The sequence below is a fragment of the Colletotrichum chrysophilum genome, assembly GCF_026319265.1.
Source record: "Colletotrichum chrysophilum strain AFK26 chromosome Unknown scaffold_53, whole genome shotgun sequence".
Classification (NCBI taxonomy): Eukaryota; Fungi; Ascomycota; class Sordariomycetes; order Glomerellales; family Glomerellaceae; genus Colletotrichum; species Colletotrichum chrysophilum.
This window is the reverse complement of record NW_026517340.1, coordinates 285,286-297,761: the sequence shown is the minus strand read 5'-3', so window position 1 is coordinate 297,761 and position 12,476 is coordinate 285,286. Positions and strand designations below refer to the sequence as shown.

Genomic DNA, 12,476 nt, shown 5'->3' with positions numbered 1-12,476 from the left:
CCCCCCCCCCCCCCCCCCCCCCCCTCCCGAGTCCAGACGACATGTCCACAGGTAGCTGGCATTGTGGAGGTCCCTTCGTGTACGTGTCTACGAAATATTTCATGCGTAAAACTGATGGCAGCTCCTCAGACCCTGCATTTGCAAGTCAGCAACCACTGGAAAGTTTGGGAAGCGCATACATCCAATGTACGGATGAACTTGGCACGGTAAGGCTGGGCTGGGCTGTCTGTTTGACACGCCGTCGCAGCAGTTGAAGGGTTGGAAAGAAGGCAGCACCTTGCCAGATTTTCTAAAGATAAAAAGGATTGGCGACGGTGCTAGAGGGCGCGAAGGCGCGGATGTACGGATGAGCCCTGCTGGCGACCTGGAGGTGTCTTAAACTACCTTAAGGTACATGGCCGGCACTGCCACGCGACTGCTTACTACATCTGTCGCGCAGCGTGCGGTGCGTGCCGCCGATTGTTTAAGGGTGGTCGCACTCCGAGTCTCCGACCTCCTACCTTAGGGTTCTCTGCCTCCCGTCATTCTTGCCCATCCCTTTTTGGATTGTGTGCTACATAGTATCGCATCTCTGGGCGAGTTCCGCTTGCCTTCTTGTCTCTTCCATACCACACAACAGAGGGGCCAACACTCTGTAACACGAAACATATCCCCTGCCCTGCCCTGCCCGCCCATTGCATCCTTGCTGGACCCGTGCCGAACAGCATCCTAGGCACAAAGTTCCACTGAGGTTTCTCCTCCAGGTCTCTCGACCATTGCCCGCCATCGAGCGTGTCTCGCTTTCTCTGGGCGCGCAGCAAAGGGTTCCTCTTCGCGTCTTAATTTGCACTCCTCCCCCCTCCTGCTTGAGTTCTCCCCCCCCGGCGCTGTGGTCCCTCCGCCACCAGCCATCCCAACATTTTCAGCTCGCCTGCACCGCATCCGCATCCGCATCCGCGCCCGCGTTGCCGCCCTCAAGCTGCACGCCTTGTCCACCCAAACATCTCGATTGCGCTTGTGCGGATCCCTTCCCCATTCCCATCCCACTCCCATACCCAGCACTTAAACTCTCTTTCATCTTTCCCTTATTCGTACCAAAGAGACCTAGACTAAAGAGGGCCTCAGGTACCTTCCCTAACTCCCTCTGGGTTCACCTGAAGTAGCTTGGACCCCCATCCGGATGACCTTCTCGACTTTCCTTCACTACTTCTACTCTTCGTCCCCTCATGTCCACTTCCATTCCCCTCGCAAACCTCTCGCCCTCGTCGAGGCCGTCATACTACAAGATGCCCGAGTCACCCACACCGTATGAGAGGCGCTCACTGCGTTCGCCCCGTTCCCATTGGACTCCCTCCTTGATCGGCTCCTATGTGTTCGATTGGTTCGTCTTGCTCGTCGTTGCTGGCATTGGCGGTGTATTGGGAATCGTGACTCCAAACAAACGCCCCTTCTCAGTCCTCGACCCCAACATCTCGTAAGAATCCTTGGCCTCGTCTTCTCTACTTCCGCTCGTACTAACCTACCCACAAGCTTTCCCTTCACCGAGCACGAAACCGTCCCAATGTGGCTCGCCGCTATCTGCGCCGTTCTCGTCCCCATCATCATCATCGCCATCGTCTGCCTCGTTCTTGTTCCCGGAAATACGATTCCTAAGGGCACCCCAAACGCCCTCATCTGGAAGCGCAAGTTGTGGGAATTACACGTCGGCTGGCTCGGGCTCGCGTTGGCTATGTGCGGTGCTTGGTTCATCACGAATGGCATGAAGAACATGTTCGGAAAGCCTCGACCCGATCTGCTTTCCCGCTGTCGGCCTGATCTGGAAAACTTCGCCAAGTACGTTGTTGGCGGTACCAATGCCAGCATCACCGGCCTTACTGGCGCAGCTGGCTTTGGACAGCTCGTATCCGCAGACATTTGCACAAATACCGACAAGCACACACTCGACGACGGCTTCCGAAGCTACCCCTCCGGTCACTCTAGCTCTGCTGCCGCCGGTTTGATTTACCTATCGCTCTTTCTCGCCAGTAAATTTGCCGTCACCTTGCCATTTGTTGCTACCAACAGCGACGCTTCGTCACACTCGGCTTTTCCTTCTCGCCTCCAGAAATCGAGCTCTGATTACGAGGAAGTGCGATCGGGCGAGGGAGGCTCTCTCAACCCTGACACGTCAGCTGTCGCCAGAAACCTTGCCGAGCACAACAAGATCGTAACAGCTGTCCGCCGCCAGGCTGCCGCGCCCCCTATCTACCTCTTGACGATTGTCGTCCTCCCTTGGTTCGGATCCATTTTCATCGCAGGGTCTCGCTGGTTCGACTTCCGGCATCATGGCTTCGACATCTTGTTTGGCTACCTCATTGGCGTCTTCACTTCTATCTTCGCTTTTCGCTACTATCATCTTCCCATCCGCCAGGGTGCCGGATGGGCTTGGGGTCCTCGCAGCCATGACAAGGCGTGGTGGTCCGGGGTTGGCTCCTACAGCTATGCGACAGAGAAAGGCGACTTCATTCGGTCGGGCGATGAGGAGGAGGCATACATGTCGCGACCTGTTGGCCAGGCGACATCCACGCAATACGTTGGCAAGCCTGCATCAAATGATGGCTCTGGCCCTGAAAACAGGTTCTGATTGAAGTTATTTTCTCATGGGTGAAAAGGCGGGCACGCGGGATCCATTGCGCTTTCCGCCCGGCATATTGGGCATGATTGGAGTTACACGGTATACCACCCGCTACATGAGCTCGGCGGCGGTATTGGTCTTTTTTCTTTTTTTCTTTTTTCAGGGCCCGGTGTGGCATACAGATACGACCGGTTATGGAATAGATTCGTGAATGAAAAGAATACCTACCTTATCTACCTTTGGAAGTATCCCCTACTGCATGCCGGATGTGATGACGTTGACTACCTGTGCATCGGCAAGCGCACGACGCTCTCCTACTCTCTGCGAAGCCATACACTTGCAACACATGCAAGGTTATGCTCTTCTTTTTGAGGCATGCCGATCCTCTTGACACTAGAGGTACTCTTCCTGCGTTGCGTGGAGATGCCAATCCGAGAAGCGACTGCGCTACTGCCTCACCTGATCGGGCCACGAAGACAGGCAGTAAAATAAAGCATGAAAATACCGTTATGTCATTATCCCATGGACCAAATCTATCGACGCGAGAGAAAAACGTAAGAGCCTTATGTGAGTAGAGCCCGCCTAGTGCTTGGCCGTCAGTGGCTTATCCACGAGCCCCTCGACCGTCACGTACGCTGGAAAGGCACCGTCAGCCCCTTGACGTGATCACTGGCTCGTCATTTCAAGCTACGGTAACACCGTCGTTGCCACCCACCGCACGATTATCGACACCCTCAAATTCGACATCATCATCGTCATCCAGAACATCATCGTCGCGGAACCCGCTATCCACCTCCATCTTCCGCAGGCGACGGCGCATCTCGTCCTTCTTCTGGTGTTGCCATCGAATCAGCGCAGCCGAGGCGTGAACTTTGAAGCCGTACACTCGGGGGACGTAACGCTCGACACTCTTGGTGGGGATCAGGGCTGGGTAGGCCTGAAAGATGATATTGTGGAAGGAGGTGCCAAAGTATGCACCATCAATGGCCGCATGACGCGACGATTTGGGGTTGTAGATGTCTTCGCAGCGGGCACAGTAGAGCTTGACCGGCTTCAGGTTTGGGACGTCGGAGAGACCCATGGGCAGGAGCGGGTGGGAGTGGCACATGACGCGTGGACATTTGCCAAAGTCCGCCTTCTTGTACTTCTCGAGCTTCATATTTTTCTCACGTCAGCGATGTCGTCCAGGCGGCCAAGGAGCTGTCCTCGCTGAACAGGTCCGTTAGAGTAGGCAAGCATACCATCTTAGCAAGACCCCTCGTTGTGACGATGAACCGGGCATGAACGAGGCCATACAAGTGACGGGCCGACTTCTCGATTGTCTCTCTCATTTCGTCATCGCAGTCGAGATCGAAGACATCGGTAATGAGATCGAGCGCATATTGATAGTATTGAACTTCCGTGTTCAGTCCCGTCAGGTTGAAGCGGTCTGTAAGATAGTCCTCGTCGATTTCGCAGAAGTACTCATTTCCGCGAGAAGATATGAACTATTCGAAAGCTAGCAGTTAGCAGACGTGCTCTTGCGAATGGTGGCTGCGCTGGTATTGCGACGATGGATGACGTTGATCGTGCGGCCATCCAAGTCGCGCATGTGCGCGCAAGTATGTTGCAGTCCATGCCAACCTCATCCAGCCCTTCGACCCAACAGAAAGAAATTCTGACGCCGTCCGTTCTTTGACGAGAAAGGAGAATCGTAGGTGAGGTCACTTACCCAATCGCGCCAATAGCTCGTATAGTCGCTATCCGACTCGCTGCCAAAGTCGTCCATCATACTGAAGAAGGTGCGCTTTGTGCGTGACAAGCTTTCAGAGCATGGCCAGGCTGAGATGTTGCAGTGACTAGTCGCCGTGTCGATCTGTGGACTGGCAGTCGGTTCGGTGATGGGTGTTGAAGTGGAAATGGTTGGTCGACAGCAAAGGTCTTTCGTCGGGCGTTGATTGACGCCGGTTCTCTGAGGTGTGTTCCAAGTTCCCATCTGCAGGGCAACGCGGTTAGCGGGGCCCGGTGCGGTCAGGGAGGGGGCGGGGGTTGCCATCGGTACGTACCTGCGGCTGTCTTCCTTCGACTCAATGAGTAGGATATGGCAATTTGACGATGGCTTAGATACACTGTTGGAAAACAACTGGGAATTCAACTTTGCGCATGATAGGATAATCATCTTGATATTTGGCAGCGAGCATGCGAACATGCGAGCCCAGGCCGGATTCTCATGTATTTGGCGTTAATATTTCAACGCCCGTCGGAGCTAAAACTCGCAGCATCGCTAACCGATTGGCCTTCCGACTCCATATCATCACTCTGCTCTGCATACTTGAGCCCTAAGCCGTTCATGGCTCTATTACCAGGAACCGGAACACCCAGCCTCGTCATCATCCCAGATGAATTCTGGTCGTTCCTTATGGTGATGTTGACACCCTCCATCGCCTCACGGAGAGAGTCGCCTGTTTCGTCCATGGCCGCCAGAAAGCGTGCCAACTCTTTACACAATTCCCAATCGCCCTCCTTCATCGCTCTCGACAACAGCCGGACTGTTTGCTCCGAGGCAGAGCCAAGGTCATCCAGAGTGTGTAGAATGATCAGATAGCCTCCGGCGGTTTTGAGAGATCCTCGCTGAAGCGACTCCTCAAAAAGCTCTTGGACTGGGGGGAGATACGCGAATAGCGTCCGCCATTGCCTAACCTCGGTTTTTCTCGTGCACTGCACGACGATATCAAGATACTGCTTGAATGACGATAGCAACGATAGCACACGCGGGAGGATCGCTTCTTCTGGGGTTGGTCCAGAATCTACCTCGTCATCTAGGACTTTATGGAGCAAGACCTCTAAAGCGTGTGCAAAATATTCCAGGTTTTGATACTGCTCCGATAACTTGACTGCGTCTACAGCATGGTTCTCAGTCAACAGGAAACGCAGAATGTCCGGTAAGAAGAGGTGTGTCTATTCAAATCATCAGCGTACGCGTTTTTTTCTTTTCTTTTTTGGTTAGATCATGGGTGGACAAACCCTGATGGTAAAGCGGAAGAAGGAGAAGCTGATATCCCTTCGTTGCACAAGATCTGCTTCAACGCCAAGGACGATGCCTTTCCCAAGTAGAGTCGAAAGAGGATAAAAGTCTAACGGAACTGAGATTGTTTTCGGCAACTCTCGAGACGCCTCGCTCGATGCTGCCCGGAGCACCTCTTGCACATCAGGCCAGAGCTTGAACTCTTGGCCATCGAACACCCAGAGGGAGTTACGCAAAGACAAGTCACTGCCCGCAGACGCAAGCTCTTCGGAGCGCATGACAGTGGTGTCGAAGTGAGGCTGGTCTCTCATGCTCACGTGGAACTCCACGTTTTGAGCAATGACCTTCATGTCGTATTTGAGATGCCCTTCGTGATTTAACGATGGCTGTAGCAAAACCAGCTTAGCATCAACTAAAAACAGAACCGACGCCACTGCAACATCTTGCGACGGGTCTCCATCAATCAGTTGGCTATCTGGCAAGATCCAGCTGAGACCGCGTACTCTGGCAGGTGACCGCACAATCCCATGAAATGCGATCTGTCCTAGCTGCACCAGTCTTATGGAACCGCCGCCCGAAGGCGCAAAGATAAAGTGGTATAGTAAGTTCTCGTATGTGTAGACGAGAAGCGAATCTTCCCCCGAGGAGGCCACCAGGACTACGGGAGCTGGCAGCTGCTGGGTATGCAACACAAGTGAACTGTCCAGGGCTGTTTCTCTCGAATAGAGGCGGAGCTCGTGGGACTTGTTCGCCTCGATTGCAGCCACCAGTATATGTTGGTACCAGCACATACTGCCCCTGACCTGGAACTCATTTTCCATGGCCTCATTGACGAATGTCTTCCAACGACCACTGTTGACGCTGTAATGGGCCAGGCCGCGCCGTCCAGCTACCGCCACGTACCGACCATCTGGTGAAATGACTGTATGGCGAATGGGCCATTGCTGAAGCAAATACGACGGAGGCACTTTGGTCGTGTGCCACAGATGCGGCTCGGCCGAAATGCTCGCGAGATCTGGCAAATCGTATCCGCGGTAGATCATAACGTTCGTGTTGGTCTGCAGTACTGTGCGTAGGAGGTTGGCCGCGTTGTAACAACTGACCACGGCACTCCTGGCCATTTCTAGTACCCAGATTGCTTCGTGGCGACGATTAGTGATCAGAAGCTCGGTGCCACTACCGAGCCAAACGGCATCGCCCACGCCAGCAATCCAGTCTTCCCCGTTGGACTCAACTACGGCTTCGTGCGTGCCAAAGCTGTGACTGCCCGGTTTCCCGTAGACACTCCAGGTAGCCCACCCGCTCTCAAAACCGGCAAATAAGCAGTAGCCATCGGGAGAGTAGCTCAAAGTGGTCAGTGAGCCGCACACTGTCGAAGACACAGGCAATGTATGGGCGTGGGACGGTGGTATGTTGCCAGCATAATCTCGGGCAGAATAGACACGTATACCACCGTCGGCGCATCCAACAGCAATCAAAGAAAACCGGGCGTTGACGACTGCTCGTTTGGCGTATTCCGCAGGTCCATGTGGCGTATGAAAGCAGTAGCCCTTGAATAACTTTTTTGGGTCGGTTTCCTGAGAGTCTGGCTCAGATAGCTCCTTTGAGTTCAACCGCTGCACTGCATAAACCTTGCCGTCGCTCGTAATCCAAGTCGAGAGGTTCATGGGTCGGTCGTGGGTCATTTCCAAAATCGTAATCTTCTTCTCCAACCATCCCATTCGACTTATTATTTCCGTCTTTGTCTGGCTGCCACTGTGATCTGGAGTCCACCGGATGCATTGGATAGCTGCGGGCTTTCGTGTGGCCACAACCAGCTCGTCGTCCAAAGCCAGCGCGCTTTCAATGCCGGCGTCGACTTTGATGACCATCCTAAAGCGGACACTTACGTCGCGAACTCCTTGACCCTCACCGGGACCCCACAGAATTTGATCTGGCGCCGCGCTTCCGGGGCCCCCATGGTGATTTTGGCGACGTCGCTGAACATTTGCATAGCTCGGAAAATAAGGCTTGTAAACTTGAGCCTCGGAGTCTGTTGCAAGGGAGTATGTGATGAGGTAGCCCAAGGTCGTCCGAACGACAAGAATGGCTGAGTCGGGTCGCAACAGTAGATCCACGTTCTCACCGTATGTCGAAAGAGAAGTTTCAGAGCGGACGACGACGGCAAGTATCACTGTAGGCTTGGATGGTGTCAGCATGGCTCGCCAAATGAAGAGGTGTCGCTGGAAGAAGCCACTACAGGGCAGGCAGACGAACCTTGGCTTGCCATATTGTTATGGACGTCGAGGTTATCACAGCGAATAGCTGACCACCACGAGAGATGCGCAGAGCAAGAACAGGGTCTTTCAGAGGAATGTTGTTGCTGAGGCGTGGCGATGAATGCCAATTGTTTGGGTCATGGGCGTCGTCATCAACTGACTGGATGGCGGGTGTCATTGGTGTCAGCGGGGTGGCAAGCTCAACATCGTCATATTGCGGTGTTGATCGAGTATTCAGGTTTGACGATGGAGAGGAATCGCTTCGCGACCGGCTGTCGAAGGGGCTGGGTAGGCCATCGTGGGAGACAACTAGGTTGAATGCAGGACCAGACCTGCTGCTCGTGGCGAAAATTCTGGGGGTCCCTATGGGCCAATACATTTCGACGAGGTCCTAAGTCGATAGTTTCTGTGTTCGCTGCAGCGTTGCCGTTGCAATGGCAGTATGTCGTCGGGAGCGAATGGGTACGCGGAGGCTCGCCGGGCCGGGGTACAGGTTTCCTTTTTCGCACTCCAGACAGACACTGCTCTGATCATGGCCGCTGCTAGATTCAATCAAGAAGCCTCATTTTCTGACAGGGGCTTATGCGACATTGAAGTCCTACCATGTGCTGTGCAGCGCGAGCGAGAAACAGGGAGGGACGCGAGAAGATGGTGTCGAGAATACGGTGAGGTCGGCGGCCGTCAAGTGTCATGGTAGGTGGTTTTGGGAGCCGACGGAGCTTGCAAGGTCGCCGCCAACGTTGGGGGCTGCCGAAACAATGGAGCTCCCACCTGGTTGACCCACAGTGCACCACTCCATCAGGTACCCTCCTCACCGTGTGAAGGTTTCCATATTAGGTAATCCACGTCGTGAAAGGAGCGGCAGGGTCCACTGACTTCAAACACACCCTTCTGCCGACAGCGCCTCAGCTACACTATGTCCCCAGGTGCGGTTGCGGCAAAACAAGGCAGAAGCACCCCGTAAAATAGTTTGGCGAATTCACAATTTCGCCTTGGATCTCATCTACGACAAGACTAGCGTGTGAGTGATGAGAGAGGCCCATTACAACCATCCTGCGCCGAGTGCTTACTACCCAGACATATTCAAGTTTCGTGCATCGCTCATTTCGTCAACCTTGATTTGCGTAGCATACAATGGCACCTCCTCGCACACGACCAAGTCTCTCAAAAGAGAGGATGCCTACCTATTTGGCAGGACTGAAGAGTCAGCCCTACCATGACCCAGGCTCAAGCTCGAGAGGACACAGGTAAGTCTGAGAGCTACGGTGCAGTCCTCTGGGCTTCGGACATGCCTGCTAAATCACTCGTTGCTCTAGCTTGCGATCCATCGCGTGGAGTCCTCTGGGCACGTTGATCGCGACTGGATCATCAGACAAAACCCTGCGCGTCTGTAAGTACTTTTGGCACCATTGCTGAAGTACGAAAGCTGACATGTCCAACTTGACTAGGGAATCCTGAGAAGCCAAACGTACGCTTCTCTACCGACTTGAAGGGCCACTCGGCCCCAATTGAGAAAGTCGCTTTCAATCCGGTGAAGGACGCCGAATTGTGCAGTGTTAGCAACGATGGTGTTGTAAAGTTTTGGGATGTTCGATCAAAAACCTGCATCAACGAGATCAAGGGCCTGGGGGATGCGTTCACCCTTGCGTGGGCACCTGATGGCGAATCTCTAGTTGTTGGTAACAAGGTTCGGTGACCCATGGTTCTCTTCTTCTTCTTCTTTTCAAGGGAGCCATACTCACCCCAGGCAGACGGACAATATCTTCGTTCTGTCACCAACTCAGTCCACGCCCGTGGCATCTCATCAGCAGCCTGGCCAGACCAACCAAATTGCCTTCTGCTGGAGCGGCAAGAAGATCTTTCTCACAACCGGAGAGGGAAAAACCCGCATCCTTACATATCCAGACTTCCAGCCTGCGTTCCAGCTCGACTACGGGACCGAGCCTCAAGAGTTTACACTCAGTGGTCATACATCTTCGTGTCTTTCAGCTGAGATGCAGGCCACAGGGCGGTATCTTGCCACAGGTGGTTCCGACTCCATCATATCTCTCTGGGATACAGCAGACTGGATCTGCCAACGAACCATCACAAGCATGGTGGGCCCTGTGCGGTCTATCAGTAAGTTCACGAGTGTGGATAGTGGAATCCTGTGCGCGGTTCTAATTGCCACAAAGGCTTCACATTTGACGGCAACTTCTTGGTGGGGGGTAGTGACGAGGGTGAGTAGGCCTAGGCACCGGTTTGAATTAGATATTGGGGAGGCTAATCATGTCCATAGGATCCGGGCTAGACATTAGGCATGTCGAATCCGGTGATCACGTGCATACTCTCAAAACAGCCGGGCCATGCCCAGTCGTGTCCTGGGCTCCGACTCGATACTGCTTGGCTTACAGCGATTTGGGGATTCTCCGCATCATCGGTGTAGACGCCGAGAAGAAGTGAAATCACTGTGGTGGTGAATCCGGATGACAAGGGCTCGAGGGATTGGTAGCTGGGAGTAAGGGTGAAACCCAAATCAGATGTGAATAGATTGTCTCGATCGGGTAAGTCAGCAATGAGCGACCGTCCACGGACGCGAGATGGCGATGTTGAGAGTTTCGACTCGGCTGACAAGATGGGGTATTTGCGTAGCAAGAGTCAGCGCGGACGAAATTGAAGCCGAGGGGGAGTATACTTGCCGTTTCTGCAGTCATTGGCGGGTGAGGCTGTGTGGATGCGCAGCCAAGTGTGAGCTTGAACGTACCATGAGAGCCCACTGCGGCAGGGCGGGGACACCATCCCGGCCCGGTGTATGGGTAGTTGTCCGGATGCGCATTTGAACGTTGCCCGCCATCCGTGGGTTCGGTTGTTCGGCGGTGACTGGAATGATGTGAAAGTGTCAAGTTGATATAGAAGTTATAAATTAAGCAGTTCTCAATCACGCTACTACATACACAGTATCTATTATTTTAATACTTATTTAGTCCACGCTGCCTGCTTAGCATGTGCTTTCTTTTCCGAGGTTTCTGTGAGCAAGGATGGCGAGACGGGTTGCGTTGAAAGTAATGGAATCTTGAGATGACGGGAGGTACGGTCATGTGTAGCTGAGGAGCGTATCTCGTACACTAAGGTAGTGGAGGTGAGGAACGTAGTCGTAGGTCCCTAGATGGTTGAGATTTTGGCATTCTGTTTAGGTACAATGCGCTGCGACTACCTGTGTACATACTACTTTACCTAGGTGCCCAAGGTAAGGTACGCAGTAAGCCCGACGCTGGGGCATCCATGCTGATGCCTCTCAAAGTACCCTGTCGTTACTAATCATGACCAGCTCGAATTGGAATGGCGGCTAGGTAGGCTACGCCTGTCTTGCGCTTCTCATCGCCCCCCACTGCCTGACCAAGTCCCCATCTCTACCCCCAGTCCTCTGTGCTTTTAGTCTTTTGATGCCAGTTTACAGCTGCCAGTGGCCATTTCTTCCGTCAACTTGGCATTGGCGTTAGCTCAAACGTGAGATTGATGCATCCGCCCTATGCTTCTCCCGCTTCCCTCCTCAATCAGACTCGACTTTCTGTCTCTCTCTGTCTCCCTCCCCTATCTATCTAAATCCCATTCGACATTGCGCGCCGCATGAAGTGGCCTAACACGTGCGACGAACACGTGCGACGAACACGTGCGACGACCACTTGCCCATAAGCTGAGCCGCGCTGCGCAGCGCAACCGTTGTGCCTCGCGCCCGCGACCGTCTCACTATCTTGCCTGTCCGCCGCCCCCGAGGCCTGCGGTTCCCCCTCCGACTGCCCCGGATTCTCGTCGCCGCATTTCATACCCGCAGTCGATTTCGATTTCGCCTTCTCCTACTCGTTTCTATTTCCGCCTTCGCAATGTCCTCGAGTACACCCACGCCTCCGGACACGAACGGCGCCAACTCCCACAAACGTCCAAGGGGCGGGAGCCCAGGCGCCGATTCCAACGGCAAGGATCCAGCGACCGACAACACCAATGTTCCCAAACCGAAGCGCCTAGCATGTATGATTTGTCGGAAACGCAAGTTGAAGTGCGACGGTGTCAGACCGAGTTGCAGCACGTGTGCTAGGTTGGGTCATTCTTGCGCCTATGATGAAGTTCGTAGGAAAAGCGGTCCGAAGCGGGGATACGTCAAGGCTCTGGAGGAACGACTGAGTGAGTCCGTCTGTGCGATGCCATCGCCATAGGTCGAAGCCTTCCGGCCTGTTTCCGTCGCTCCCTCTTTCTTTAACTGACCAAGTTTCTTTGCGCCTATTCAAGAGCAAGTTGAAACCCTTCTCAAGACCCAAGACCCCCCCGCCGCACCCGCCGACCCCTCCAGGACGATATCCCTTGGCCTTGACACCACATCTAGCCGCACTCAGCAAGCTGCCCCGAACTCGAACTTCAACGTAGCGTCCTCAAACCTGAATGTTCCCACCGATCGCGATGCTGAACGCTGGAGGTTCAATGGCGAGTCGCCCCAAACCCAAAATGCGCCCGCTCCTCCTGTGGACGACTTCAATTTCAACTCCAACATGTCGATGGGAATGAACAACGTTGGGAGTAACTTTACCTGGGAAATGATTGGGTTGGGTTTAGAAGAGCCCCTCCCCCCGCAGGAAACGATTGACGAGCT

General features: G+C 54.0%; 3 protein-coding genes across 3 annotated transcripts; 2 read left to right on the top strand and 1 right to left on the bottom strand.

Moving 5' to 3' along the window:
- Window positions 1–1,540: 1,540 nt before the first annotated feature.
- Window positions 1,541–2,602, top strand: COL26b_006924 (uncharacterized protein; the record flags this gene model as incomplete). Its single annotated transcript, XM_053179735.1, has 1 exon — window positions 1,541–2,602. One exon carries the CDS (start codon window positions 1,541–1,543, stop codon window positions 2,600–2,602), a length of 1,062 nt encoding a protein of 353 aa, XP_053036381.1.
- Window positions 2,603–3,275: 673 nt separating this feature from the next.
- Window positions 3,276–4,364, bottom strand: CKB2 (casein kinase 2 regulatory subunit; the record flags this gene model as incomplete). Its single annotated transcript, XM_053179734.1, has 3 exons — window positions 3,276–3,746; window positions 3,835–4,080; window positions 4,305–4,364. The coding sequence occupies 3 exons, from the start codon at window positions 4,362–4,364 to the stop codon at window positions 3,276–3,278; spliced, it is 777 nt and encodes a 258-aa protein (XP_053036380.1).
- Window positions 4,365–9,071: 4,707 nt separating this feature from the next.
- On the top strand, window positions 9,072–9,551 carry COL26b_006922 (uncharacterized protein; the record flags this gene model as incomplete). The annotated part of the gene is made up of 2 exons (XM_053179733.1): window positions 9,072–9,102; window positions 9,304–9,551. The coding sequence occupies 2 exons, from the start codon at window positions 9,072–9,074 to the stop codon at window positions 9,549–9,551; spliced, it is 279 nt and encodes a 92-aa protein (XP_053036379.1).
- Window positions 9,552–12,476: the final 2,925 nt, after the last annotated feature.